This window comes from Hemicordylus capensis, chromosome 16 (assembly GCF_027244095.1).
Source record: "Hemicordylus capensis ecotype Gifberg chromosome 16, rHemCap1.1.pri, whole genome shotgun sequence".
Taxonomy (NCBI): domain Eukaryota; kingdom Metazoa; phylum Chordata; class Lepidosauria; order Squamata; family Cordylidae; genus Hemicordylus; species Hemicordylus capensis.
In genome coordinates, this window is record NC_069672.1 from 15,763,057 (window position 1) to 15,791,001 (window position 27,945).

The 27,945-nt window shown below is 58.1% G+C and overlaps 1 protein-coding gene across 11 annotated transcripts in view; it reads left to right on the forward strand.

Moving 5' to 3' along the window:
- UBR4 (ubiquitin protein ligase E3 component n-recognin 4) overlaps positions 1-27,945 on the forward strand; it is a 76,185-nt gene that overhangs the window by 37,460 nt on the left and 10,780 nt on the right. For 5 of the 11 annotated variants that reach the window (XM_053280997.1, XM_053281001.1, XM_053281003.1 and 2 more), the window contains 39 exons: positions 209-386; positions 1,185-1,325; positions 1,658-1,779; positions 2,149-2,260; positions 2,997-3,127; positions 3,274-3,451; positions 3,600-3,704; positions 4,587-4,724; positions 5,179-5,353; positions 6,011-6,107; positions 6,584-6,691; positions 7,327-7,443; positions 8,925-9,134; positions 11,740-11,889; positions 12,049-12,276; positions 12,426-12,504; positions 12,667-12,906; positions 13,248-13,416; positions 13,612-13,756; positions 13,993-14,078; positions 14,342-14,429; positions 14,720-14,913; positions 15,886-16,125; positions 16,271-16,409; positions 16,559-16,684; positions 16,838-16,966; positions 17,189-17,532; positions 18,542-18,632; positions 19,010-19,094; positions 19,807-19,934; positions 20,600-20,729; positions 20,848-21,005; positions 21,280-21,389; positions 21,668-21,809; positions 22,086-22,167; positions 22,267-22,440; positions 22,668-22,789; positions 23,125-23,322; positions 24,146-24,226. In XM_053280997.1, coding sequence (XP_053136972.1) covers positions 209-386; positions 1,185-1,325; positions 1,658-1,779; positions 2,149-2,260; positions 2,997-3,127; positions 3,274-3,451; positions 3,600-3,704; positions 4,587-4,724; positions 5,179-5,353; positions 6,011-6,107; positions 6,584-6,691; positions 7,327-7,443; positions 8,925-9,134; positions 11,740-11,889; positions 12,049-12,276; positions 12,426-12,504; positions 12,667-12,906; positions 13,248-13,416; positions 13,612-13,756; positions 13,993-14,078; positions 14,342-14,429; positions 14,720-14,913; positions 15,886-16,125; positions 16,271-16,409; positions 16,559-16,684; positions 16,838-16,966; positions 17,189-17,532; positions 18,542-18,632; positions 19,010-19,094; positions 19,807-19,934; positions 20,600-20,729; positions 20,848-21,005; positions 21,280-21,389; positions 21,668-21,809; positions 22,086-22,167; positions 22,267-22,440; positions 22,668-22,789; positions 23,125-23,322; positions 24,146-24,226 — 5,670 coding nt within the window. The remainder of the gene's footprint in view (positions 1-208; positions 387-1,184; positions 1,326-1,657; positions 1,780-2,148; positions 2,261-2,996; positions 3,128-3,273; positions 3,452-3,599; positions 3,705-4,586; positions 4,725-5,178; positions 5,354-6,010; positions 6,108-6,583; positions 6,692-7,326; positions 7,444-8,924; positions 9,135-11,739; positions 11,890-12,048; positions 12,277-12,425; positions 12,505-12,666; positions 12,907-13,247; positions 13,417-13,611; positions 13,757-13,992; positions 14,079-14,341; positions 14,430-14,719; positions 14,914-15,885; positions 16,126-16,270; positions 16,410-16,558; positions 16,685-16,837; positions 16,967-17,188; positions 17,533-18,541; positions 18,633-19,009; positions 19,095-19,806; positions 19,935-20,599; positions 20,730-20,847; positions 21,006-21,279; positions 21,390-21,667; positions 21,810-22,085; positions 22,168-22,266; positions 22,441-22,667; positions 22,790-23,124; positions 23,323-24,145; positions 24,227-27,945) is intronic. The other 6 variants (XM_053280998.1, XM_053281006.1, XM_053281008.1 and 3 more) reach the window with 4 other exon arrangements.

The following is a 27,945-nucleotide window of genomic DNA, read 5'->3' on the forward strand; positions in this document are numbered from 1 at the left end:
GCGTCTTGCTGGGGCCTTCTTTGCCCTCACTGACCGCCGCCTCCTCCACGGAGGGACCCCAGAGTCTGCCAGAAAACAGTCCGGGAACCCCCTGCCCCTGTCTGAGGCTAACTCCAGGAGGTGGGGCCGGCGGAGGGGACGACACGGGGCACGCCCGTTGCTCTGCTGCTGGAATTCGCTTCCCAGCAGGCTGCCTTCTGCTTTGCAGGATCAGGCCTTGCTGAGCAAAGCCATCCAGTACCTGACCACCTCGAGCAAAGAGGGCAAAGACCTGGACCCAGAAGTCTTCCAGCGGCTGGTCATCACGGCCCGCTCCATCGCCATCATGCGGCCCAACAACCTGGTCCACTTCACCGAGTCGAAACTGCCGCCGTTGGAAGCAGCAGGTGGGCGGCCTTTCTCCTCTGCCCTTTCGCCCCTTGGCTGTTCTGACCTCCTCCTTGGTGGACGGGGGGCTCCCTAGGACGGGCTGATGGGGACGGGCTGCCCAAGCGGTTTCAGAGTCGGCAGAGGAGCGAGCGGGCTTCCTTCAAACCCGCAGACCCTGCCTCCCCTCCCTGTAAAGTGGCTCGGGGTTGAGAATCAAACAAACATGAAGCGAGGATGAACTCAAGACTTCACAGGCACCTCAGCAGAAGAAGCAAAGGTGCCCCAAACTTCAGTCTTCCGCATATGATCCCCACTGCACGCCACGGCCATCGAGAGAGGCCCAACTCTGGCTGCCGCTCGCCTGGTAGTGACTTGGGGTCGGGAGTTCTCTGTAGTCGTCCCTGGGCTACGGGAATGCGCTCCCCACAGAAATCCGAGGCTTAAGATCATTGCATTTTTTAAAAAAGCCTGGCCTTCAGTGACTTTTAAATGGTTTTAATTTCTAATTGCTTTAATGGGTCACTTATCTGGTTTTTTTTTTTTAAATTCAAGTGAATGGCTAGAGCCATCTGGGTTATTTTATCTTATTTATTAATTAAATTTCTATTCCGTCCCATCCAAAGGCTCTGGGCGGTGCACAAAAAGTAAAAAACAAAAACAAACACCATTTAAAACCAACGGTTTAAGAGGTCAGTTGGGTTTCCTGGGGCAGCGAGTTCCACACTTCGAGACATGGAGCATGGCGCCCTCTGCTGGAGGAAGGGAAGGGCACAGGCAGCCTTCAAGCTGTCGTCGATTCACTTTTCGTCTCCCAGAAGGTACCGACGAGGGACAAGAGGCCCAGAAGAGCGTGGAAGGAGAAGGGTGCAGCTTCATCACGCAGCTGGTCAACCATTTCTGGAAGCTGCATGCGTCAAAACCCAAAAACGCCTTCTTGGCTCCTGCTTGTTTGCCAGGTAGCCTGCCCAGTGCTCGTTGGCCTAACTGGCTCGCTGCAGAATACTCCCTCTTGGCTTGCCTGTAGGGCTGGAGAGCAGAGTCGGGCAGCTGGGCGGAGAGCAGCTTGAGCTACTTTTAAGACCGGTTAAGTATATCGGTTTTAAAGGCAGGAACCCCTGGCACTGGTCAGCTAAAATGGCTCCCCTTGTATCCTTGGGGTAGCGGCCGCCACCTCACTTCCTCTTGGGGAGGGGAGATGAGAAGTTAGAAAGACGTTCTCCTCTCTGCAGAGGAATTCTCCAAAACCTGACTCTGTGCTGTCCTTGCCTTTCTCTTTCTCCTCCTCCAGGCCTGACTCACGTGGAAGCTACAGTCAATGCTCTGGTGGACATTATCCATGGCTACTGCACCTGTGAGCTGGACTGTATCAACACAGCCTCCAAAATCTACATGCAGATGTTGCTGTGCCCGGTAGGTCGTTTGCGGTCTCCTGTCCCTTGGGAGTGTCTGGGCAGACTCATTCCCCAGGGCCACAGGACTCGGTGGCTGGACAGAGGCTTTCTTAATTGCTTTTGGGCAAGGACGAAGGGGCTGCCAGTACTGGCTGTGCTTTCACTGTCCCCTCGCTCCTTTGTAAGCCCAGAGGGCTCGCTTTCTCAGCATCCACAGCAGCGGGCCTCTCTCTGTGCCTTGGCGAGCGAGTGGCAACCACTTAAAGAGGCCTCTTGAAGTTCCGGTTTTGCAGAAGGATGGCCAATCTCGGGTTGGATGGACTCCTCTCTCTGACTCGGGGCGAAGCGGCTCCCGATAGCGAGGTGACCCACTCTGCTTGCCTTCCAGGACCCGGCTGTGAGCTTCTCCTGCAAGCAAGCTTTAATCCGAGTGCTGAGGCCCAGGAACAAGCGGAGACACGTGACGCTGCCCTCTTCCCCTCGGAGCAACACCCCTATGGGTAAAGAGAGCCCTCGGAGCAGAGCTGCTGGCGCAAGGGGCCCTGCTAGATGATTGCCGGGCCAAAACGCACTGGGAGAGCATCTGCTTTGCAATGCAGAAGGCCCCAGCTTCAGTCCTGGGGAAAGCCCCCTGAGCCGGAAACCTTGGAGAGCTGCTGCCAGTTGGTGTGGCAGGCGGGCCAAAGGCCTGACTCCGTATAAGGCTGTGTCCCGTGTTCCATGGGCAGGATTCGGGCTAAGCTAGTCACGGCCAAGTCCTGTACAAATGAATGGGACTGCAGTCCGTCATGACGAACTTGTTCTCCTCTTCATGGGTCGTCCTTGCCCCAGTTGGCCCGCTTAGAGACAGGCCTGTTGTGAATTGGCTTCCTTGCCAAGGCGCCGTAGGAGCGGGACCCTCACCCCCGGCTGCACAGAGCAACATCGGAGAATCCCAGCCCTGGAAATGAGCCAAGGGCCTTCTGGTCCAGATCCGCTTCCTTGCGCCTGAGAAATGACCGCTGGGTGGAGCCTTGAGCACCTCTGCCCATCCCTGTCCCCGAGACCCCCTCTGCCGCGCCATCTTGCATGCGTGTGGTGGCCTCCTGGTCACTGAGTGAGGGCGAGCGTCTGGACGTGCGGGGGGCCCTGCCGTGCTCCCCTGGCCTCTATCCCAGCCGTCGTGTTGGGCACCCCATTGTTGAGTGCAAGATACTGCTCTGTGCGGGCGTGTAAGTGGTACTTCTTATGACCCAGGAGACAAAGATGATTATGACGACGACGAAGCCGAGGAAAAGATGCAGAGCGCGGGGATCCCAAACGGCGAGCACATCCGCCAAGAAAGCCAGGAACAAAGTGAGGTGGACCACGGGGACTTTGAGATGGTGGTGAGTCCTGCGAGCGTCCTTGTGGCCCTTGCGGGGGGGTCAGAGCTCTGGCCTCTGTGGCTGGGCATCCCCGGGGCGTGGGGGTTGTCCTGGGCGGGAAGGGGGTGCTTTGGCAGAAACGGCCAACCCGGCTTCTCCCCCCGCAGTCTGAATCGATGGTGCTGGAGACGGCCGAGAACGTGAACAACGGCAACCCCTCCCCGCTGGAAGCCCTCCTGGCTGGGGCAGAGGGATTCCCCCCCATGCTGGACATCCCCCCCGACGCAGACGACGAGACCATGGTGGAGCTGGCCATCGCCCTCAGCCTGCAGCAGGATCAGCAAGGTGAGGCTCGCCTGCGCATCGGAAGCGACACATCGGGAAGCCCCCGCTTCGGATCCCGCCTCGGCCCTGAATCCACCACCGGACCTCAGGCCAGTTGGCCTTGGGAGCCTGGGGAACTGACCGCTCTTGCTCGCCTCCTTCCTTGCAGGGAGCAGCAGCAGTGCCCTCGGCCTACAGAGCTTGGGGCTCTCTGGCCAGGCTCCCAGCTCCTCCTCCCTCGATGCCGGGACCCTTTCGGACACCACAGCGTCAGGTAACTGTTCTCAGCCAGGAAAACTCAAACTTTCGGGGGTGCCAAATTTGGAACAGAGCACATGCTTTTTAGAGGTGGGTTGGTGTACCTGTGAAGCTGACCAGCCCCCAGCCAGGCGGTGGGTCCGGCTGTGTGGTCTGTATTAAGACTGCTCTCTCTCTCTGATTTCTTCTTCTTCTGATTGCTGTTTCTGACAAGAGAAGGGTTCTGGATGGGGGGAAATTGCATTCTGCTCCCCGTACTATGCATTATATACACCAAGCTCTTTGTGTATGCTTTGCATGATTCTGCCCCTTTTCAGTGTTTTGCATAATTTAGCCTTACTTCACTTATCAGCGGGTTAGGGTCAGGGGCTGAAGTTGATGAGCAGAAAGCCTGGGGGTGGGTGGAAGTGTTGGTAGATTAATTGTTTATCTGGTCAATTAACTTGGCATGGATGATTCTTGATTCCCCCGCTGCAACCTGTTCGTATGAACCCCAAATGACAGAAGCACGCTTTTTCTTTAGAAGCAGCTCTCTGACCTGAAAGCTGTTTCTAAAGAGAGAAAACTTGCTTCTGTGGTTTTGGGTTCATATTAACATGTTGCAGCAGGGAATCATCTTAGGAGAGGCATGCCTTTATCGCACGCTCTGCAGTTTTTATGTGGACGTGCACTGAGCAGGGTTCTAGAACTCTGCTGCTCAGTTAATTGGGGACACTTTTCTAGCCTGCCGGAGAGGTTTTTTTAAATGCATCAGTCAACCGATGGATGAATGAAGGGTTGCTGACCTAATTGCTGCCTGTTAAAAGTCAAGAAGCATGCTAATGTCCTCGGATCCTTCCACGTTCCAGTTGTTCAAAGACTGTGTTTTTACTTGTAACAGCTCTCCTTACTCTCTTAGCTCCAGCTTCTGATGACGAAGGCAGCACGGCAGCCACGGACGGCTCCACCCTGCGGACCTCCCCGGCCGACCACGGCGGCAGTGTGGGCTCCGAGAGTGGCGGCAGTGCGGTGGATTCGGTGGCAGGCGAGCACAGCGGTAATGCCCCCGTGTTCAGTTGGTTGGGAGCCGGGTCCTCCCGTTGGGATGGGATGGGGGCAAAGGGATCCTGCTGGGTCAGACCCAAGGCTTCCCACAGGGATCCCGCAGATCCCGTTTTTTTCCTGCTCAGCAGCAAGGGATCTGGGATCATTCATGGAAGCCAGGTACTATCATGGGCTGCTAGTCTGATGGCTGTAGGCTTCCCCCAGCCTCCGAGGCAGGATGCCTCTGCATCCCAGTTGCAGGGGAGCAGCAGCAGGAGAGGGAGGCATGCCCTCACCTCTTGCTCCCCAGAGGTGTCTGGTGGGCCACTCTGGGAAACAGGATGCTGGATGAGAGAAGCCACCTTGGGCCTGATCCAGCAGGGCCGTCCTCGTCCCTCAAGGGATCCGCCCCCTGCACAGGCCTTTCAGTGCCCCTGTGCTCATCCATGCCTGTCTTTCCTCTCCAGTGTCTGGCCGCAGCAGCGCGTACGGAGACACGACGGCTGAGGGCCATCCTGCCGGTCCGGGGAGCGTCAGTTCCAGCACTGGCGCCATCAGCACCACCACCGGGCAGCAGGAGGGGGAAGGGTCGGAAGGCGAGGGCGAAGGGGAAGCAGAAGGGGATGTCCACGCCAGCAACAGGTGAGGCCTCTCTGTCCGCGGAAAGGTCCAGTGTCCTGGGGCTGGGAGGTCACAGAGCGCGCCCCCTTCCCTTCTCCAGCTCGTGCATCACCCTCCGATTAAGCCAAGCGTGGTGAGCCACGGAGAAGGCGCCTGCAGAGCGAACGTAGTTCCGGGTGGCTTGTTACAGAGGGGTGGTGGTGGTTGAAGGCAGGGTCACTAGCCAATCTGACTTGGAGCCAAGGGGCTTTCCCAATCCCAAATCCGGAAGCCGCTTAGGGGCCCCTCCGCCGAGCGTGAAGCATAACTCGGTTCAGAGTCCCCGAGGTATGGTTGCACCCACTGCAGCACAGCCCTATGTGGTTGTGGTGGCCCTGATGCCCCCCCCAAAAGCGGGGTGGCCCCCTCCCCAGTGTTAAGTGCTTGGAGGGCCCTTTTATTTCCTCACGTGACCCACAGCTGAGACCCCAGGATAAGATTCTCGCCCAAAGGGCTCGATCAAGGAGACTTCGTGTCCTGGCACCTCAGTCCGCAGCTGGTCCTGCTGCTCCCAGCAGGGTGGGGGTGGGATTGAAGGAGCCTTTTGGCTCATAGCCCAGGCTTCTCACCAGCGCGGCCGGGCCAGCGTCTCCCAAGCGCCCTGGCGTCTGAATGCTCTGCTCTTGCTCCCCCCTTTAGGCTCCACATGGTCCGCCTGATGCTGCTGGAGAGGCTGCTGCAGACCCTTCCGCAGCTGCGGAACGTGGGTGGGGTCCGCGCCATCCCTTACATGCAGGTGAGGGGGGGGGGTCCTTCTGCTTGCTGCTCTCGGGGATTGGGGCCAGGAGGTGTGTGTGTGCTCGACTCCCCCTGAGGCGCTCCTGGTCTCCTAACTCCGTGGTTAGGGGCAGCGCTCCCTTTCACAGGGATCCCCTAGAAGGGGTCGACTACAACTCCCATCGTCCACAGCCAAAGGCCATGGCAGCTGGGGGGTGATGGGAGTTGTAGTCAACAGTGTCTGGGGAATCCCTGTGGCCTTGAACACTGGTTAGGTTAGGAGACTGGCAGGGCAGGCATCGTAAGAACAGCCCTGCTGGACTAGGCCCAAGGAAGTCTAGCTCGTCCAGCATCCTCTCTCACGCGGTGGCCCACCAAGATGCCTCTTGCGATTGCTGGGATGGCGGCGTAGGCCTGGTCCTGGAAGCCGTGAGGGCCGTGGCCTCCCTCCTGCCTTTGTGTTGACGTCCCTCCCTGCAAACGTCCCTCTCCCAGGTGATCCTGATGCTCACCACAGACCTGGATGGCGACGACGAGAAGGACAAGGGCGCCCTTGACAACTTGCTTGCCCAGCTCATCGCAGAGCTGTGCATGGATAAGAAGGTAGAGAGTGTGAGTGTGAGTGTGTGTGTGCGTGCAGAGCACCACTCCTTCCGTGGTTACCCTGCAGCAAAGGGGTGTGTGTGCTGTGCCAAGGGGGCCAGCTGGCTGCCTGAGGGCTGAACGGCTTGGTTGGGCCCCAGGGTCGGTGTCCGGGGACAGCACAGCGGGCCAGTGGCCGAGGGCCCCCGGAAGGAGGTTTGGGCAGAAGGACTCTCTTGGGGCCCACTGGGAACGGGGGGGTGGGGGGGCAGAATCCCACGGAGGGCAGTTTGCAACTTAGGGGCGAGGTTGTGTTCTATCATTATGGATAGAAATGTCCTAAGTACATAGAAACAAAGAGCTCCCTGCAACCCTCTCTGACTCTGCTCAGAGCCATGGGTCCAGAGGGCACAGACCAGGGCTTTCTTTTGCAGGGGGGGGTCTGCTTTTGGGCTTTCCAGCTGCACCCCCCCCAATTCCCAACCTCCCCAGCCCCAGTGGCCAGAGATGACAGGAGTTGTAGCCCAGCATCTGCAGGAGGGCTGGAGCTGTGCAGCCCTGGTCTCCTGGGCCCCACCATTCTTGGGGTCTGGGAGGGACGTGGCAGGGCGGCTCCCAGGGGCAAACTGTTCTTCTCCTCCCCACCCACCCGCCAGGACGTCTCCAAGAAGAACGAGCGCTCCGCCCTGAACGAGGTCCACCTGGTCGTCATGAGGCTGCTGAGCGTCTTCATGTCCCGGACGAAGTCGGGCTCCAAGTCGTCCATTTGCGAGGTACACCGCTGCGACCGGGCAGGCCCCTCCCTGGTGCCCACGGACGGCACTTTGCACCTTAAGGCGGCAGCGGCAGCAGGGCCAGCTCTGGAAGGCGCCTCCCCCCCCGCCCCAGGTCCTTTAAAGCCTCCTCCCTCCCACCCCCGCTTGGCAAAAGAGGTGGTAAAGTGGGGGGCGGAGGCCCGGATTTGCAAATGTGAGGATTGGGAAGCCGGGTGGCTGCAGCGTCGAGGATTCAAAGTCGCTAAGAGGATTCCGCCGATATTTTGTTGCTAAAAGGTGCAGTAATTGGGCTTCTCCCCCCCCCCGCCTTTCCTGAGGAAGGCGGCAGAGGCGCATGTGGAGGGAAGTAGATTAATAACAAAAGCGCAGAGGTTAAAAATGGAGACCGAAGTGCGTTGGCTTTTAAGGAGCTTACGAGCTGAGGGGTCTGTTTGGATTTACCCGGGTTCGCTAATAGCGTTATTTACAGTTGCTTTTCCGCCGCCCTTTTGTTGCTTCCTCCGAGCTCCCCGCAAGAAGGGGGCTGGGATGAGCGCAGCCCCGTCCCTTCAGGGACGCGGCGGGGGGGGGAGAATTGGAGGGCAGCGGCCACTGCCCCCCCCCCACCCCCCAGTAGGAGACTTCACCCTCCCCTGCGGCTGGCCGCGTTCCAGAGAAATGAATAGGAACAACTTCTTAAAAAGAAGAAGAACAGGATGTGCAGAATCTCCCTCTCGGGTCTAATCTCCCTCTCGGTGCCCTCTGGCACGCGTGTTGAGGGGAGATTAGAGTGAAGAGCCAAACGCCGTCCTGTCCTCGTCTCCCCGCCCCACCCTGCTCCGCTCCCCCTTTTCTACTAAGTGCTTGCTCAAAAGAATCTCTCTCGGCAAACGCTTCTTCAGTTGGTGCTCCCTTTTAAGAAGGAAGGAAGGAAGGGCTAGTAATCCCCTCCAGCCCCCGCTCAACTCAAATCCACCCGTCCACTTCTTGGAACTGAGCCCCGCGTGGCTTCTGAACTGTGGGGTCCTTGTGCCCCGATCCTAAGAGGCCCTTTAAGAATGAGTTTGGTGCAGGGCGTGGGCAGACGGGCGTGGGACACAGGAAGCTGCCTCCTGTTGAGTCAGACCCTCGGCCCCTCCAGCTCAGCATCGTCTGCACTGGCGGGCAGCAGCTCTCTGAGGTTTCAGGCGGGAGTTTCCCTCTGACCTGCCTGGAGATGCCAGAGCTTGAGGCCTTCTGCATGCTCTGCCACGGATGGGGCCCATAAAAGCCCTAGTTACAGGGTGCTGGCTTTAGCTGGGGAAGGGAGATCCTAAGGCAGGTGGAGCAGAGAATGAAGCTCCTGGGTCCTCTGTTGCGGTGGGGGAGAAGAGTTGTTGGTGCTGGAGGCCTTAACCCTTTGCACTGGTCCGTCCCAAAGTGGCCACTGGGGTCTCGAAACCCGTGCCCAGAACCCTGCAGGCGAAGGCCGCCTCTGTCTCTGCCTTGCTCCCCTCCAGTCCTCCTCACTGATCTCCAGCGCCACGGCGGCCGCTCTGCTCAGCTCCGGCGCTGTGGACTACTGCCTGCACGTCTTGAAATCCCTCCTGGAGTACTGGAAGAGCCAGCAGAACGACGAGGAGCCCGTGGCCGCCAGCCAGCTGCTGAAGCCTCACACCACCTCCTCCCCTCCTGACATGAGCCCCTTCTTCCTGCGCCAGTATGTCAAGGTGAGATCCGGATGGCAGCAGCGGAAAGGAGGTCCGGGGAAAGGGAAGGTGTGATTCTAAAAGGCCCGTTGAGCCCTCTGGTGGGTTTTTAGAGAGGCAGCCGTGTGACCCTTGCAGCCAAAACACCGAGAATCTGGTGGTGGTGGGAGCTGTTGTGGCGGGAGCGTTGGGTGGAGTAGAATCCACATCGTCAGGTGCATGAAGTGCCTTCCTCCGTTTGCAGAAGCAGAGAGAGACACCCACATATGTGGCCGGCGAGAACACAGCCCTTCCTAGCTCTGCTCTGCTCTGCTCTGCTCTGCTCTGCAAGCTGAACCCCTGTGGTGGGAGAGCGAGCCTTGCTCCCTATTGAGCCCTAGACCAGTAGAATCAAACTTGCAAGATGCATTCCGATTGGGAGATTTCCCTCTTGGAGTTCTTTTGCTGAAGAGTGGTGACTGCCCAGTGCGCCTGGGAGCGTCATGGGAGACGGAAATGGCCTCCCACTGGTTCTCTGACTCTTTTCTTTTTTAAACTTCAGGTTTATATTCATTTCATCTTTTTGGCCATGAGTGGCAGGGCCCTGTTTGACCGGTGGTGCCCTATTGCATTTCTAGATGGGGTGAATGAGCCCTTCAGCATATGACTGATGGTGTCCGGTCCCTCCCAGTGTTCTCTCTAACAAAGATTCCCAGATGTTGTGGCCTTTGGTTGGGGATTATGGGGGTTGTAGTCCACAACATCTGGGAATCCCTGCTAGAGGGAACACTGGTCCCTTCATAGCATGGCCCAAGAGGAGATGGGGACAGAATTGAGCCGTATGAAACTGCACTGCAGACAGGGCTGAATTTGAGAGAGCTTAGAAAACCAGGTGGGTTGCAATCTTGCACCCTCTTTCTGTTTTCCCGCGGTGGAGGAGAGCTGGTCTGGTGGTAGCCAGCATGACCTGTCTCCTTAGCTAAGCAGGGTCTGCCCTGGTTGCATTTGGATGGGAGACGAAGTGTGAGCACTGGAAGAGATTCTCCCTCAGGGGATGGGGCCACTCTGGGAAGAGCAGAAGGTCCCAAGTTCCCTCCCTGGCAGCATCTCCAAGATAGGGCTGAGAGAGACTCCTGCCTGCAACCTTGGAGAAGCCACTGCCAGTCTGTGAAGACAATACTGAGCTAGATAGACCAAGGGCCTGACTCAGTATATGGCAGCTTCCTATGTGGGTCTCTGTTCCCTCCAAGGGACAGGCAGAGGTATTGCTCTCCTGGGACCCCTCAGAATTCAAGGGAGGGGCCAGACTCTCCTCACACCCTTCCCTGACACTTGTGGTGGGTGGGGCCTGTTTTGAAAGGGACAGGAAACTAGGAGGGATGCTCGGGTGGGGGAGCCTTGGAAACGGCAGGTGCTGTGGGGAGGACCCCTTGCCGTCTCTGGCAGGCCCGTGCCGGCAGATTCCGCAGCTTAAGTCCTCGGCCACTTCCGCCGCGGCGGTGCCTCTTGCTTTGAAATGTCTGGTGGCGCAGCGTTGGCTCTTATTTCCGGTCCTGGTGCAGTACAATCGAGTAAGCCGAATTAAACATCTGGGTGCTCGTCACCAGAAGAATGGAAGGCGCTAAAATTCTCGAGCCCTGTGGTGCCGGGTGCCGTTTTAATCTCTGCCTTTTATTCCTCCCTCTCAAAGAGACCTGCTGCTTCCACATTACTCTTGTCAGTCAAGGGTGCGTGGATGGGGCTGGCTCTCCCCCCCCCCCTTTTGCTCCCTCTCTGCAGAAAGTGCCTCTGTTTAAAGGATCAACGGGGATGTAATGTGGGTCGTTTTTTTAAAAATCATGGATGATAGGCATGTTTTTAGTTCAGAATTTCACTGTTCGGGACTTGCAGCATAGACTCGGGGTCTGCAGAGGCGGGCAGCAGAAGTGCAAAGCGGATCCCGAGAAGAGAATATTGGTTTCCTCTCTGAGAGTGTGGAGGCCCAACGGCTCCTGCCCTGACTGCCCGAGGCAGACTAGTCCAGGGGTGGCCAGCTAGTCCCAAGGGAGCTGGTCTTGTGGTAGTGCGCACGAAATGGCCCCCTTTGCTTAGCAGGGCCTGCCTTGGCTTGCATTTGAATGGGAAGCAACACGTGAACCCCATGTCAGTGGTAAGATATTCCCCTCAGGGGACGTGGCCATAACTCAGTGGCAGAGTTTGCAGGCATCACTTGGCACGCAGAAGGTCCTGGGTTCAAACTCTGGCAGCATCTCTAGGTAGGGCTGGGAAGGACTCCCGCCCGAAGCCTTGGAGAGCTGCTGCCAGTCAGGGCAGACAGTCCTGAGCTGGACGGACCAAGGGTCTGACCCGGTAGAAGGCCGCTTCCTTTGTTCCTAACCAAAGGCCTTCCAGCTCTTGTTGGACTACAACTCCCATCTTTCCAGGATTGATGGTAGTTGCAGTCAAACAGCCGCTTGGAGGGCCTCTCCTGGAGTAGAGCATGAGAGCGAGAGAGAGAGGTGTGGCCCCCACTTGGGGTCCTTCCGTTCAGGTTCCCACGGAGCAGGATTCTAACCTCCAGGAGGTGCTTCCCAGCACCCAGCCGCTGCCCAAGCAGCAGAGCCACCATCTCCCCCAGTGGCCGGCCTTGACGCTTTCTCTCCGCCAGGGCCACGCTGCCGACGTGTTTGAGGCCTACACCCAGCTCTTGACCGAGATGGTGCTGCGGTTGCCCTACCAGATCAAGAAGATCGCCGACACCAACTCCCGCATCCCGCCGCCCGTCTTCGACCATTCCTGGTTCTACTTCCTGTCCGAGGTAGGTCAGCGCAGTGTCCCTGGCTGGAGGTTGGCGGGGGAAGAAGCCTTCTGCCGGAGGAGTCGGGCGGTCTTGGGCAGGCTGGGCGCTCCTTCCCCTTTCCTCCGCAGAAGAGCCATGGCCGTTGACCTAGCCGCTTCCTCCCCCTCGCCGGCCCAGTACCTGATGATCCAGCAGACGCCCTTTGTCCGCCGCCAAGTCCGCAAGCTGCTGCTCTTCATCTGCGGCTCCAAGGAGAAGTACCGCCAGCTGCGCGACCTCCACACGCTGGACTCGCACGTCCGGGGCATCAAGAAGCTCTTGGAGGAGCAGGGCATCTTCCTGCGGGCCAGCGTGGTGACGGCCAGCTCCGGCTCGGCCCTGCAGTACGACACGCTCATCAACTTGGTGAGGAGGGGGGCCAGGGGGCGGGCAGGTCAGGGCCGCAGCCCTCTGGGGGCGGTGGCTCTGGGGTGCGGCCGGAGGGGTGGCGTGGGTTTCGGCTGCGTGGCCCCCGAGTGGGTGCTCTCTCCCACTCACTCCCCCGTGCCTTGCAGATGGAGCACCTGAAGGCCTGTGCGGAGATCGCCACGCAGCGGACGGTGAACTGGCAGAAGTTCTGCATTAAAGACGACTGTGAGTCGCTGCCCTGCACACAGTTGCGGCGGGAAGCGGAGGGAGGGAGATGGGCGGGGACGGTGCCGCCGAAGCAGCCCTTCCGCCCTTGTGGGGGAGCCCAGAGGAGCGGTTTGTTGAGATGCCTCCTCCTCCCCCCTTCTTCTTCTTCCCTCCCTCCAGCTGTCCTCTACTTCCTCCTGCAAGTCAGCTTCCTGGTGGACGAGGGGGTCTCCCCCGTCCTGCTGCAGCTGCTCTCCTGCGCCCTGTGCGGCAGCAAGGTCCTCTCAGCAGCGTCTTCCTCGGGGTCCTCCGGCACTTCCGCCTCGGCTCCGGCGGGCCCCGGGAGCGGGCAGCCGGCCGGGCAGAGCAAGTCCTCCACCAAGAAGAGCAAGAAGGAAGAGAAGGAGAAAGACCGAGAAGGTGAGCCGCCCGGCCTCTTGGGAGGCCTTTTCCGCCTCCTGGGGGTGGCTGGCTGGGGGCAGTCTGCCCTCTCCCAGGCCCGAGAAAGGCGGGACAGAAATGTGATTGGAACCATTTGTACGTTGGGTGGGTGGGTGGAAATGGCTGCTGCTCCCGACTCCTGGGCGTCTGCTTATGTGCACGCCCCTGTCCTTGTGATGGGGGGCGCCGCCTCTTGCATGGCTCCTGACCGCACGCAGAGTGTCTCCCCCTGGCCCACGCCCTCGCTGCATGGGTAGAAAGGGCAGGGCCTGGCCCGTTGGCCCCCCGAGGGGCCCTGTCTCACCGCGGCCCTCTTCCAGGGGAGGGCTCCGGCAGCCAGGAAGACCAGCTGTGCACGGCTCTGGTGAACCAGCTGAACAAGTTTGCCGACAAGGAGACCCTGATCCAGTTCCTGCGCTGCTTCTTGCTGGAGTCCAATTCCTCCTCGGTCCGGTGGCAGGCCCATTGCCTGACCCTCCACATCTACAGGCCAGTGTGTGGGCAGCTGTTGCAGGGGATGATGGGGTTGTGGGAATGGGGGAGGCGAGCGAGGTCTCCATGACCGCTGCAGATGTGTGCCCAGGGGGTACGGACGGGAACTCCTCTGGCGGAGAGGTTCACTGGGCCGGGAGGGGAAGAGGCCTCTCTTCACTAACCCGCGGCCGTTGCTCACTTGACCTCTAGGAACTCCAGCAAGTCCCAGCAGGAGCTCTTGCTGGACCTCATGTGGTCCATCTGGCCAGAGCTCCCGGCCTACGGGCGCAAGGCCGCTCAGTTCGTGGACCTCCTGGGTTACTTCTCTCTGAAGACGCAGCAAACTGAGAAAAAGGTAAGGGGCCTTTCTGGAAGGGGGTGGTTGCTGCAGGGACCTCCCCCTGCTGCTTTTCTCCCCCTGCTGCTTTTCTCCCCCTGCTGCTTTTCTCCCCGGTGGGCCTTTATGGCTTCTGGGGAGGAGAGCGGGGCTGTCCCCTTAAAAAAACCAAAAAAAACTGGGACGGAATTCTCCACAACTTGATTCTGCATTTGCTCCACCTTGGTAACCCTTCCTTGAACTTCCCATTTCAGTTAAAGGAGTATTCCCAAAAGGCTGTCGAGATCCTCCGGATGCAGAACCACATCCTGACCAACCACCCTAACTCCAACATTTATAAGTGAGTGTCTCAGAAATAACACCTGTGGCACAGGTAGCCACACTGCTGTGTGGGGCTTCCATGTTCAGAGGCAGTATACCCCACCCCACCCCCCAATCCAGCAGCAGGAAGCCTTCCCGTCCTGCTTGTGGGCTTCCCAGAGGCCTCTGGTGGGCCCCGTGAGAAGCAGGATCCCGGGCTGGGTGGATTGGTCTGGTCCAGCGGGGCTCTCCTTGCCTTCGGCCTGGGCAGCTTTCCCAAGCATCCTTCTCCCTTCTCTGCAGCACCCTTTCTGGCCTGGTTGAGTTTGACGGCTACTATCTGGAGAGCGACCCCTGCCTCGTCTGCAACAACCCCGAAGTTCCCTTCTGCGTAAGTCCTCCGTTCTCTCCGCTGGCCCCGTTTCCTCTCTCTTAAATTGCAATTATTTTTTATTTCAGCCTATTCATGATATTTTGCATTGTCCTTGCAATCGCCTTTCTTTTTAACATGTAACATAATTTATACCTTTTGCTAGCCTTCTTAGTATCACTTTCTTTGTAATTTTATGCTGGTCTACGGCCGTAATAAAGGTTGATTGATTGATGGGTCCCGTCTCCTGGGTCTCGGTGTGGCTGGCAGTGCTGAGGGTGCGAGCTCTCTCTCTTTCTTCCTCCTGGCAGTACATCAAGCTCTCCTCCATCAAGGTGGACACCCGCTACACCACCACCCAGCAAGTGGTGAAGCTCATCGGCAGCCACACCATCAGCAAGGTGACGGTCAAGATCGGAGACCTGAAGCGCACCAAGATGGTCCGGACCATCAACCTCTACTACAACAACCGGACCGTCCAGGCCATCGTGGAGCTGAAGAACAAGTAGGGGGCTTGGGGCCATTCTCCCCAAAAGCTGGGTGACTGTGTGTGGGGGGGTGTCGAACCTGTAGGCAGGGCCTAGTTCTGTGGGGTGAGCGGTTCTTGTCCTTGCACAGGAGGTGGGTGGAAGTTGGAGGACTTGCTCCGTGTACGAGGGGAAGGGGATAAGACGTGAACCTATGAGCCTGTCCAGGCTTGTGTGCCGTCTCCAAGGCCTTTCCCCAGCCCTGGGTGTTGACTGGCCAAGGATTGAACCTGGGCATGAGGCGAGATGGGCCAGTGCTCTGGTGCATAAGAAGCTGCCGTATACGGAGTCAGGCCCTTGGCCCATCTAAGTCAATACGGTCTGCACTGACTGGCAGCAGCCCTCCAGGGTTTGCGGCAGGGGTCTCTCCCCGCTCTGCCTTGGAGCTTCTGCCAGGGGTTGGGCCTGCAAAGCCCTGGTTTCTGGGCCCCTCAGTGTGAGGCCGCTTCAGGTCACAAAGAGGAGCGGCGTGGATTCCTGTTTGAGAAGTCAACATGCCAGTCAGAGGACGCCTTGAGACACATCCTTGTTTCTCTCTCTCCCCCGCTCCCAGCGCAAAATGCCCTTGCCAGTAAGAAAAGGCGGTTAAGATCCCAAGGGCAGCGGGGGAGAAATGAGCAGCATTAAATTTATATATATCTATCTATCTCTCGTTTCCGTGCGGCATCAACAGCTCTTTAATCCCAAACAGCCTTGCTGTGGGGAGGATAATGGCTTAAAGGGCCTTTCTGGCTGCCTGTCGTGTCGGCACAGCAGAGGGGGCACGGAATCCGAGGGCCAGGCTCCATTCATCCTGTCTAAAGGAGATTTTCCCCTGAGGCAGCAGCGCTTAGCTCTGGCGTGGGAGGGCGAGGGGGTCTGAGGCGGCTTGGCCGTGCCTTGCCTTGCCTTGCCTCGCCTCGCCTCCCTTGACATGACTTCCTCCCCGTCCTCCTCCTCCGGTTTTCTAGACCAGCCCGCTGGCATCGGGCCAAGAGGGTGCAGCTCACCCCGGGCCAGACGGAGGTGAAGATCGACTTGCCGCTGCCCATCGTGGCCTCCAACCTGATGATTGAGTTTGCCGACTTCTACGAGAACTACCAGGCCTCCACGGAAACCCTGCAGTGCCCCCGGTGCAGCGCGTCCGTCCCGGCCAACCCCGGGGTGTGCGGCAACTGCGGGGAGAACGTCTACCAGTGCCACAAGTGCAGGTGGGCTGGGGCGGGGCCCTCCTGCGATGTCGAAGCGGTGGGTGGATTGGGGCTGGTGGCTTTTGGAGAGGGAGGCCTGGTCCCGCTCCTGTCCGCGGTGGCTCAGCCCTCCTCCTCCTCCTCTTCTCCCCACGTGGCTCCGCAGATCCATCAACTACGACGAGAAGGACCCTTTCCTCTGCAACGCCTGCGGCTTCTGCAAATACGCCCGCTTCGACTTCATGCTGTACGCCAAGCCGTGCTGCGCCGTGGACCCCATCGAGAACGAAGAGGACCGGAAGAAGGTCAGCCGGGGAGACCCTTGAAGGGGGGAGGCGAGTGGTCTGCCGTTCTGTGCTTTCCAGCCCGGAAGGGTCCAGCGTGGCTGGGCAGCCCTCCTGAGACTCCGTCCTGGAATCCCGTCTCAGTCCTGTGCCCCTCTTTTGCTTCCAAGGCGGTCACCAACATCAACACCCTCCTGGACAAGGCAGACCGCGTCTACCACCAGCTGATGGGTCACAGGCCCCAGCTGGAGAACCTCCTGTGTAAAGTGAACGAGGCTGCGCCTGAGAAGCCCCAGGTGAGGCGCGAGGCAGAGGCCTGTTTGTGGGCAGCCGGGAGGCCTGGAGAGCTGGGAGCTCCCAGAGAGTCCCTGTGGGGTCACCCTGGTCCCAGCCTGCAGCATTCGACGCCCCCCACCCCCCGTCCTTCAAACCGTGGCTTTCCCTCTCAGGACGACTCCGGAGGCAGCGGGGGGATCAGCTCCACCTCGGCCAGCGTGAACAGATACATCCTGCAGTTGGCTCAGGAGTACTGCGGTGACTGCAAGAATTCTTTTGACGAGCTCTCCAAGATCATCCAGGTAACCCCCTCGGTGCGGCCGCTTGCAGCAAAACAGAGCGGAGTCAGCCGTCCTTGAGAGCCAGGCTCCCGAGAGCCCCTGAGAGAGAACACCGCCCTCTTCCGTTTCGCGCTAGCTTAGCCGGGGAAGGTGCCGGGAGTGTCTTTCTGCCTGGCGATTGTGGGGGGAGAGAGAGAGAAGCCCCCGCAGCGGCCCTCAGGCCTCCCTCCTTTCTGTCCGCAGAAAGTCTTTGCCTCCCGGAAGGAGCTCCTGGAGTACGACCTGCAGCAGCGGGAAGCGGCCAGCAAATCCTCGCGCTCGGCCGTCCAGCCCACCTTCACCGCCAGCCAGTACCGGGCCCTCTCCGTCCTGGGCTGCGGCCACACCTCCTCCACCAAGTGCTACGGCTGCGCCTCGGCCGTCACGGAGCACTGCATCACATTGCTGCGTGCCTTGGCCACCAACGCCGCCATCCGCCACATCCTGGTCTCCCAGGGCCTCATCCGGGAGCTCTTCGACTACAACCTGCGCCGGGGGGCTGCCGCCATGCGGGAGGAAGTGCGCCAGCTCATGTGCCTGCTCACCAGGTAGGGGTGTGGGTCTTCCTCCCACAGCTCTGAAAAGCCGGGGTTTCGTAGTTGGGCAGCTTTGGGGGCACGTGGGGTGTCGGCCTTTCGCTGGCCAGCTCGTGCCGCCAGATTTTAGATATGGTGGTGGCAGGTTGGGGGACTTGCATCTCTTGCCTCTAACGCTAGCGCACTTGAAATATTTGTGGGCAGAGATGTATGTGGCCCAGGAGGTGGGAGTGGATGGGCAGCGTGATCAGGACTGCTCAGGGAGTCTCTGGGTCTTAGCCCGACTTTCCAAATTACTTGGGTGTCCTGCATTTCCATGGGAATCGCACACATTTTGTGGCTGTAAGCCTCAAGGATGTGAGGATGGAGAATCTGGATGGATGTTTCGGTTAAGCGAGGCGTCTCTGATTGCTTTCCCTGTTTAGGGGAGGAGAGCTGGTCTTGGGGAAGGGTGCGTGGATTGCCCCCTTTGCTAAGCGGGGTCTGCCTTGGTTTGCATTTGGTTGGGTGACCACATGTGAGCGCTGTAAGAGGGTCCCTTGAGGGGTTGGAGTCGTAGCACGGTGGTAGAGCATCGGCTCTGCATGCAGAAGGTCCCGGGTTCAGTCCCTGGCAGCATCTCCAGGTAGGGTTGGGAAAGACTCCTGCCTGCAACCTTGGAGAAGCCACTGCCAGTCAGTGTAGGCAGTACTGAGCTAAGATGGACCACTGGTCTGACTCCGCAGAAGGCAGCTTCCTGTCTCCCCACGGTTCACTGCCTGTGACCACCAGGGGTCGCTGCAGGGTCAGTACCCAGTAAGCCCTCCTTTCTGCCAACCTGGAAGTTGGATGTGGCCGGGAGGAGTGATGGAGGGAAGGGGGGCTCTGTGGACCAGGCGGTGCAGGGATTTGCACCCTGCCCTGAAAGTGCTGGCAAAACGGGCACGAGTTTTACGTGCAGCAGACTGGAAAAGGCAAGTCCTGTGTGTGTGGAGGAATCGCTAAGCAGGGAGCGTGTCTGTTTGCTTTTTGTCCGAAACAGAGACAACCCGGAAGCCACCCAGCAGATGAACGACCTCATCCTCAGCAAGGTGTCTGCCGCTCTGAAGGGCCACCGGGCCAATCCTGACCTGGTGAGGAACGTGGGGGCTTGGCGGTGGCCTGTCTTCTTGTTCTCCCTGCCTGGCCACATCTCGGGCTTCAGGACCTTGGCCAGCAGATGGTGGGTTGGGCTCCAGGCGGGCTGCAGTGGCTCAGGCCTGCGGGAAGCCGGCCATCCCTTCGACGGAAACGCAGGCGTGTCGAGCTCCGTGCCTGAGGGGCCTGTTCAGAAATCACTCAGGAAGGCAGCTGGCAGAACGTGCCATCTCTGCAGCAGGAAGGACGTGTGGGGGCCCCAGAGCCGTCTTCCTGGGATTCCCTTGATGATAATTCTTGGCCAGCTGGAGTCCCCCCCCTATGAATCCAAATGTTGAGGTGGGGTAACCCTAATCCTCCACCCCCTTTGCAGGCCAGCAGCCTCCAGTACGAGATGCTCCTGTTGACGGACTCCATTTCCAAGGAGGACAGCTGTTGGGAACTGCGGCTGCGCTGTGGTGAGAGTCTCCTGCCTCTGGCAGACACGACCGATGGAGGGCCCCGCACGGAGGGCGGACAATCTTCACCTCTGTCTGGGTGGGCTGCATGCCCAAGCAAAGAGGCAGCTCAGCTGCTTGGAACTCTTGGGTGGTTTGGTGACTCTGGGCCATGTTTCCCCCCCCTCCCCGCTTCTTTCAGGGCAGTGATCCTCCTGTTGACTGAGATCTGGTAGTCAGGAACTAGAGACAGGGCCTTTTCGGTTGTGGCCCCTTGGCTTTGGAACGCCCTGCCAGAAGAGCTTTGCCATGTCTCCATCACTTGGGGCTCTTAAGACTCATGCAAAGACCCGTCGTTTTAAATAGGCGATTTAGTTTTTGATTCTCTGTTGGTTTCTCCAGTTGGTTGTCCGTCTGTAAATCTGGATGTAACTGGGTCTTGTTTTAAACAATCCTTTCCAGTTAGTTGTAACTGAGTCTTGTTTTAACTGGGTCTTGTTTGTTGTGTCTGTAAGTTGTTGTCTTTGTGAGCTACCCCAAGCAGTCTTTAACTGGAGGGACGGGCTACAAATATTTTAGATAAATAAAATAAACATTCAACACCTTCAGCACTGATATAGCTCTGCTCACAGAGAAGGCCTTGGAAAGACTAGGTTCTTCCTGCCTCCAGGATTCTTTGTGCCCATGCCCAAGCGTGCCCCTTCTCCCTGTCCCCCTCCGGCTTTTCCTCCAGCTCTCAGCCTGTTCCTGATGGCCGTGAACATCAAGACCCCGGTGGTGGTGGAGAACATCACGCTGATGTGTCTGCGCATCCTGCAGAAGCTGATCAAGCCGCCTGCTCCGACCAGCAAGAAGAACAAGGTAGCTTCCCCTTCTGGCCTGCAAGCCAAGGGGCCCTTTCCCCAAATCCGTGCCCACTTGGAGCCAGGTCTCCAAGCTAGAATGGGCGGGCCGGGGCGGGGGGGTGCGACTGTCCTGCTCCATCCATCATTTTTGGCTAAGGAAGCTCTTGGGATCCGTGAGCTTGTTGGGCGGTGGCGGGAGAGGCTAGGAGACTCTCAGTGAGAGACGCTTCCAGAAGTAAGTTGGACTGAGTTGGATGGGACTTCGCGCTGAGCAGATGTGTGGGCACGGAAGCTGGTTTTTTGGATGGATGCAGGTCCTGGTTATGCATGGGATGTAGGAGCATAAGAAAGCTGCCATCTGCTGAGTCAGACCCTTGATCCGTCCCGCTCACTCCTGCCTACACTGACTGGCAGCAGCTTCTCCCAGGTTTCAGGCCGGAGTCTCTTTCTCAGCCCTACCTGGAGATGCTGCCAGGGAGTGAACCTGGGACCTTCTGCAGGCGAAGCTGAAGCTCTCTCACAGAGCTTCGGCCCCGTCCCCATTACACTGGATCAGAACTAACTGCAGGAGATCTTAGGATCTGGAGTGTGGCTGGCGGGAGTTCAGCTGCAGGCGGCGGGGGGGGCGGTCTCCCTCGGTTCCTTCCGACCGCCTCACGCTTTTTGGTTTTTGCTTCCCAGGACAGCCCCGTTGACTCCCTGACCACAGTGAAGCCTTACAGCAACGAAATCCACGCTCAGGCCCAGCTCTGGCTCAAGAGGGACCCCAAAGCTTCGTACGAGGCCTGGAAGAAATGTCTGCCTGCCCGAGGTGAGGGCTGGGGAAGGAGCAGCTCCTCTCCCCGTTCTGCCCTGCCTCTCTTCTCCCGGAGCAGGGCGGGTGCCTCCCATCAGCCTCACTCTCGCTCGCACTCTCGCCCCCGCTTCAGGCCTCGAGGCCAACGGGAAGTCGCCCAGCAGGGCGGAGCTGCGCCAGCTGTACCTGACGGAGAAATACACCTGGAAGTGGAAGCAGTTCATGAGCCGGCAGGGCAAGAGGACCTGCCCCCTGGACCTCAAGCTGGGCCACAACAACTGGCTGCGGCAGGTGAGTGAGAGAGAGAGAGAGAGAGAGAGGGAGAGCACGCACCCGAGGCGGGGGAGTCTCTCTTGCTGCCTCGGCCCCAGAGAGGCTCATCTCGAGGATAGAATAGGGAAGAGCAGGAGGAGAAGGCTCCAGGGAGGGTTGGGCCAAGGAGCGGGGCAAGGGGGCTTTCGGAGAGGGGAGACCTCCATTTGTACTGGAGGCCCAGAGGATCGTGGCTGGCGTAGGCTTCTGCCCGCCTCCGGCTCTCGCATCTCCACTTTGCTCCCCCACATAGGTCTTGTTCACTCCAGCCACCCAGGCTGCCCGGCAGGCCGCCTGCACCATCGTGGAAGCCCTGGCCACCATCCCCAGCCGGAAGCAGCAGGTCCTCGATCTGCTCACCAGGTACGGCACGGCACGGCACGCTCCCCTCTCCTTGGAGACCATGTTGTTCGTTAAGAAGGGCAGATGCAAAGCTTGCTCTGGCTCATCTGTCCGGCTGCTAAACATGTAGCAGCAGGCCAATCCCTGCCTGGACACACTTTGCCCTCTGGTTTCTGGAGTGTGCTGGGGGGGGGGCCTTTCATGTGCATGTGTGTGTCCGCCTTCTGCCCATGCTTCACTTTGCACAGGAGGAGTCCAGGCGGTGTGTGTGTAACTTAGTTTTCTCCCCCTTTCGATAGTTACCTGGATGAGTTGAGCGTCGCGGGGGAATGTGCAGCAGAATACCTGGCGCTCTACCAGAAGCTCATCAAGCCTGCCCGCTGGAAGGTCTACCTGGCAGCAAGGGGGGTCCTGCCTTACGTCGGCAACCTCATCACAAAGGTACAGCGCCAGTTTTCTACCGTGTGGTTTCTGCAGAGGAGGTGGGAGGTGTGCAACCCGCTGTTCCCTAGTTCCCAGGGCTTCTGGTTCAAACGCAGAGCTCCGCATGAGCCTCTGCTTACCTGGAGCTCTGTGGGCATGTCACCCCCGTTTCCCCCGTAGCCTATTCCTCCAGAAAAGTAGCGCGTTCGTGGCTGGTTCATCGTTCAGCCTCTCGGCCCCTGTGTCTCTCCTAGCTTCTCACGTGCTCACGGTCCTCCTTGCTTCCGCTTTTAGGAAATCGCCCGTCTTCTCGCCTTGGAGGAAGCCACACTCAGCACCGATCTGCAGCAGGGCTACGCCTTGAAGAGCATCACAGGTACGTTGCCCCACTGCGGTGATTTCGCCCTGCGCCTTGGCTGTGGTCCCTTCCGGTCCTTCAACAGAGCGCGCTCGCTCTCTCTCTCTTCTCCCCCAGGCCTTCTCTCCTCCTTCGTGGAGGTCGAGTCCATCAAGCGCCGCTTCAAGAGCCGCCTGGTTGGGACGGTGCTGAACGGCTACCTGTGCCTGCGGAAGCTGGTGGTGCAGCGGACCAAGCTGATCGACGAGACCCAGGACATGCTGCTGGAGATGCTAGAGGACATGACCACGGGTAGGGTGGATGCCCCCCCCCCGGGGGGTGGGCCTGTGGGGTGGTGGACCCGCAGGAGAACTACAGCGCGTGCGGACGGGTGACGTCGAGGGGGATTTTTCTGGCACAGCTCATCTCCGTTTCCTTCATGCTTTGCACGGGGAGAAACGGAGTAAAGAGGCTCCAAGATGGGAGTTGCTGCATGCTGGGGGGGTTCCTCGGGGCTGAGCCTCTCCCCTTTCCGGCAGGTACGGAGTCGGAAACCAAGGCCTTCATGGCCGTCTGCATCGAGACAGCCAAGCGCTACAGCCTGGACGACTACCGGACGCCCGTCTTCATTTTCGAGCGGCTCTGCAGCATCATCTACCCGGTAGGGCAGCCGTCTCCTGGGCTGGGGGGCTTTGCCCCTTGCGCCCCCCCCCTCGGGCCTTTCATTGGGAAGCCAGCTCCCTGTCTCACGGTGCATCACTTGGGGATTTCTTGGTGTCATGGCCCTGCAGTCTGGCAAGTGCGGTGATGCAAGGAAGCCAGGTTTTCCGTGTGCAGAAGCAAAAAAAAAAAAACACCAGCCACCCTGGGCTGGGCTGGGCTGGGCTGGGGGACCCCGACCCGACCGAAGGCCTGCCCGTTGCTGGCAGGCGTTGTGTGGCGGGAGCTGTCCGAGGCGGAGCTGGTTCTCTACCTGCTGCCCTCGCTGCCTTCCAGGAGGAGAACGAGGTGACGGAGTTCTTTGTCACGCTGGAGAAAGACCCCCAGCAGGAGGACTTCCTGCAGGGCCGGATGCCCGGCAACCCCTACAGCAGCAACGAGCCGGGCATCGGGCCCCTCATGAGGGACATCAAGAACAAGATCTGCCAGGACTGCGACTTGGTGGCGCTTCTGGAGGACGACAGCGGGATGGAGGTGAGGGGGGGGGAGATGGAGCCGTGCAGGGAGGACAGAGCGGGAAAGGCTGGGCTCTGTCCGTCTTGGCAGCGCTGCTTGATGCAGGGCAAAGCCGCATGAGAAAGGGCTGACTGCTACCGGCGTTTCTTTCTACGTCGTTCTCTGAAAATGCCCGTCCGGCCGCTCTCGTTTCTCACTCCCCGTCCCCGTCTCTAAAATGGGAGGCATAAAGACCCACATCCCAAGCCTGATGGGCATTTTCAGCGAGCTACATAGGAAGGAACACCAGTCAAAATCACTCCAGCGACGCGTGATTAGAACCGGGAGCAGAGCAAGCTGCCTCCGACCGAGTCAGATGCTGGGTCCAGCTAGCTCAGCATTCTCTGCACTGACTGGCAGCAGCTCTCCGAAGTTTCAAGCAGGCGCCTGCCCTTTTGGACGGCAAGCCCTCTGGGGACAGGGAGCCGTCTTGTCTTGTCTTGTATTTATCTATTTGTTATTTCTCTGTGCAAAGCGCTTTGGAAACTTTTGTTGAAAAGTGTCATATAGATATTTGTTGTTGCTGTCGCTGAGTCTCTGCCAGCCCTACCTGGAGATGCTGCCGCCAGAAAGTGAACCCGGGGCCTTCAGTATATAAGCAGGCAGATGCTCTGCTACTGACCTACAGCCCCATCCATTCCCTCCAGGGAATATCTTGCAGTGCTAACGTGTCATCACCCACCCAAATGTAAACCAAGGCAAACCCTGCTTAGCAAAGGGCGCAACTCATGCTTGCTACTGCAAGACCGCCTCTCCTCCCCTTCTCTTGCTCTTACGATTTTTCTTCCCTCTCTGCTTTTAGCTTTTGGTGAACAACAAGATCATCAGCCTGGACCTGCCCGTGGCCGAGGTCTACAAGAAAGTCTGGTGTCCGACCAACGAGGTACTGGCCTCTCCTCCTCTCCCTCTCTCTGCCACGGCGCTGCTCCCACCTTTTCACCTTGCCATTCTAAATGGGTTTCTTGTCACGGCATCGAAACGAGAGTGGCTTGGAATAGGAAGTCCCCGCTGTGGCGACGGCCCCCAAAGGGCTGCCCCTTGCACGCACCCGCAGGCCTCCTTTTGCCTGGCCTCTTGATCAAGAGATTCCTCCTCTCTCTCTCTCTCTCTCTGAGTTGTCGTCAAACGCGCACGTTGGGCTCCTGGCCTTCAACACTAATTTCACACTCCCTCTGCTTGTGCCGAGTCTGTTCAGCCTGGGACTCTGGGCCGCTCTGCCCCATCTGCATTTCAAAGCAGGGTCTGTGCTGAGATCTTCAAATCATGATAGAAGTGTTGTTTGTGGGTCTCTGAGGTCTGGATCCTGACGGGCAGACAAAGTCCCGTTCTGCTTCTTGGGGAGCAGATGCAGCAGCCTCTAGAAACCCTCCTCCCCCCAACACCGGTTGTGCGCACGGCGTCCCGGGCTGGCATGGGCCACCAAAGCGAGGCGCCTGCTCCGTTCTGTGGGATTATGGGATTCATGGCGACGCATGCACTAGGGGCTGCTTCTTGCCCCGGGAATATTTAGGGGCTGATCCAGGGACATGCGCCCGCATGGCTGGTGAGAGGCTAGCTCTCGTGGATCAAGCTGCTAGTCCCTGTGGCCACAGAGGGCAGGTTGGAAGCCAAAGAAAAAGGAGGTGTGTAGAACCCAGGAAGTGGATGAGGCAGTTGGAGATGGGCTGCTCCTGCCAACTGCGTGCAACTTTTATAGGATGGTGTAGGGAGGTCGCCCCCTTGTATGTCAGCAGAAGCCATGATCCTTGCCCTTCTGTGTAGGGAAGGGAGAATGAGGGGTTCCCAGTGCCAGAGGCCTCTCGGGGGAAAAGTGCGTACCTGACAGCTCCCCGAAGTGGTTGACGTCTGCCTGACTCTGGGTGCCAAACTTGGGGGTATTATCCTCTCGAAAGCCTCGAGGAATGAATATGTTAGAAAGAGAGTCCCCTGCCTTGTCATCCGAGTTCAAAAGCATCTCATGTTTGTGGAGAAGCAGTGGGGAGATTAACGCTTTTGGATGCCTGTGTCTGAACGGCCCACGTGTCAAACGTGCTGTCAGTGTTTGAATAGAGACCTGCATTTCGGAATTTAATGTTGGAAAACTTTGTGAGAGACTTAAGACTCTCAGTGAGGCTTGCAAGTTGAATTTTTATTTCCGTGCCTTTTCCTCTTTGCTGATTGCCTATGTACGTGGAGGAGAGAGAGAGGGAGGGAGAATATTTCACAGACCAGTTTTCCTTCTTTCCCCTGATATTTATATGCTGCTCTTATATAGTTTCAAGGAGGCTGACAATTTTAAAAAAAAAAATCACGATACTGAAGCAGTAATAACACACAGCATTTAAAGCAGCGGGGGCAGATAAAACAGCACATTTCCTTGTTTGAAAGGGAGGGGAAATGAAAACCATTTTCATGGACCATCAGAAGCTCATAAGAGTGAGCACCAGACACACATCGCCCGGGGTAGGAGGTGGGTGCATGGCAGAGCCCCAGGGAGAAGATCTCCCGTTACCAGCTCCCTCACTTTGGGGGCAGAACGGGAAGGCAGGAAAGCCTCCCTAGAGGGTCTCAAAGCGTGGTGGTGGGATGGTTTCTGCCCGGTCAGTTTCACATCCGGGCGACCAAGCCTCTAGTCTTTGCCCTGGGCTGAAACTGAAGGTGCGTTCTGTGGCTGCAGCTTTCTATGAGTGGGTTAGAGGAATGAATTGAAATTCCTGTAATGGTTTACAAAGCTCCTCCCGGGTCCTTTCTTAAAGAATTTAATAAGTAGCGACGGACCTGTGGATAGCGGTTTTTAGAAGCAATTAGAAGAGGAGCTCACACTTTAGACAGACAGGAACAGTCCCACGCAGGAGGAAACGCCCCTTCAAAGGTAGGTCTTGGCATTGCTTAAAAATATGGGAAGCTGGATTCCCCCTTCTGAACTATGGTTTGTTTTTATATGGAAGTTGATGCAGATGTAAACACTCTGTTCATGGAGATATGCATGTTGCACCTTCATGTCTTGAAAGAAGACCCCCAAGATCACACAGTTGACTAGAACGTTAAAGCTCTGAAACGGCACCCAAAGCAAGACATGTTATAAATTGTCAGATTGCGATGCCAGAAACAAGTAGGGCAAAAAGCCAGCCTGACCCAGAGTTCATATTTTAATCGGCGTGATTCAGATCTCTGTCGCTGAGGGATGGCCCTCTTTAATGTATAATTGCATGTGTGCGCTTCCATTCCCTGGGTCCCACTGTTGTGAGCTCTTGCGGGACAGATGCCTGTGTGTGATTCTGCGGAATGCCTGGTGTTGTGTGGCACTGTGTCAGTTAACGATGTCAGGGGGTGAGAGCTGGAATTCAGCATGGTATGTGTGTGTCTGTCTGTCTGTCTGGAGTGGCTTCGTAGAGATGTTTTCCACCAGTGCTACAAGCCCTTGCCACACGAGGGGGGCAGGCGTGTTTCGAGGAAACTCACCTTGTGGTGCCCTTGCCCAGTTGACTATTGGCAGGAGACCTGGACCTTGCCTAAGAGGTGAAGGGAGACAAGAGAGATCAGCCAGGGGGAGCTGGCGAGCGTGGCTTTGCGAACTGGTCTTCCTGTACGGTGTGCCCACGTGGGCCCTGGAGGCTGCTTACGAATGCAGCAGCATGTGAAGGCATGTGTCAGGCACAGCGCAAGCCGCTGCCTGCCTGTGAGCAAGGGCACCCCCCCCCAGCATGGGAGAGGAGCTACGTTGCCCCCGCTTGCACTTTGGCTCTCAAGGTGTCTGTCTCCGCTAGCCAGCCCTCCCAGGCCTGGGCGCTGGGAAGGCCCTGCCTGACGGCAGCCTGTTGCATCTGGGCACGGCCCCGTTTCCCAGGATGCCCCGCTGCCGTTGGAAGGCTGGGGAGTTTGTGGGCATTACTGTCAGCCAGCCGGCTTTCATCTGTCTGCCTTTTGTGATGGCCGCCCCCCCCCCACCCCCCCCCGGAGCCCCTTCTCCGGTTCCCTAGGAACTAGACAGGCTCACAAGGAGCTAACCTCGGGGCTGTATTTGTTTCCCTTGTCTCTCTTTCACCGGCTTTCTCTTTGTTCGGCTGCCATTTTACCAGCGCCCCCCGTGGCGCTAATTGCGGGTCCCTAGCACGGCCTTTGAGCTGATCTTCCCCCGAGGGTTTCCCCGGCGCTTTCGGAATCTTCTCTGACATTAAGCGCTGCTTATTGCACATTAGGCTTAGCACCAGACTTTCTGACAGCTCCCCTTCATTCTCCCTCCCTCCATTTTCCCCAAATAAGGTCCCCTTCTCCAAAGCTGGGATTTCTCCCCTCCCTTCTTTCTTTTTTGCTCTGTATTCAGACTTAAATGGTATTAAAATAGAAAGTTCAGAGGGAGAGAGAGAAGGAGTTGGGGCTTCTGCCTTGAAACAAGCTCCCTCCCCACAGGGAAAGTTGTAACAAGTCCCTGCTCTGCTTAGCCACTTTTTCTAATACCCTGTTTTACTTAAAAGCTTATTAAACTGTCACTCTCTCTTCTTTCTCTCCACCCTGGCATCTTCCCGTCAGTGGGAGATTTGCGTCTCTCTCTCCCCCCCCCCTTTTTTTAAAGCGCCCGTCGAATTAACGTATATTCCTATTCTGTTTGATAGAGATTATGTT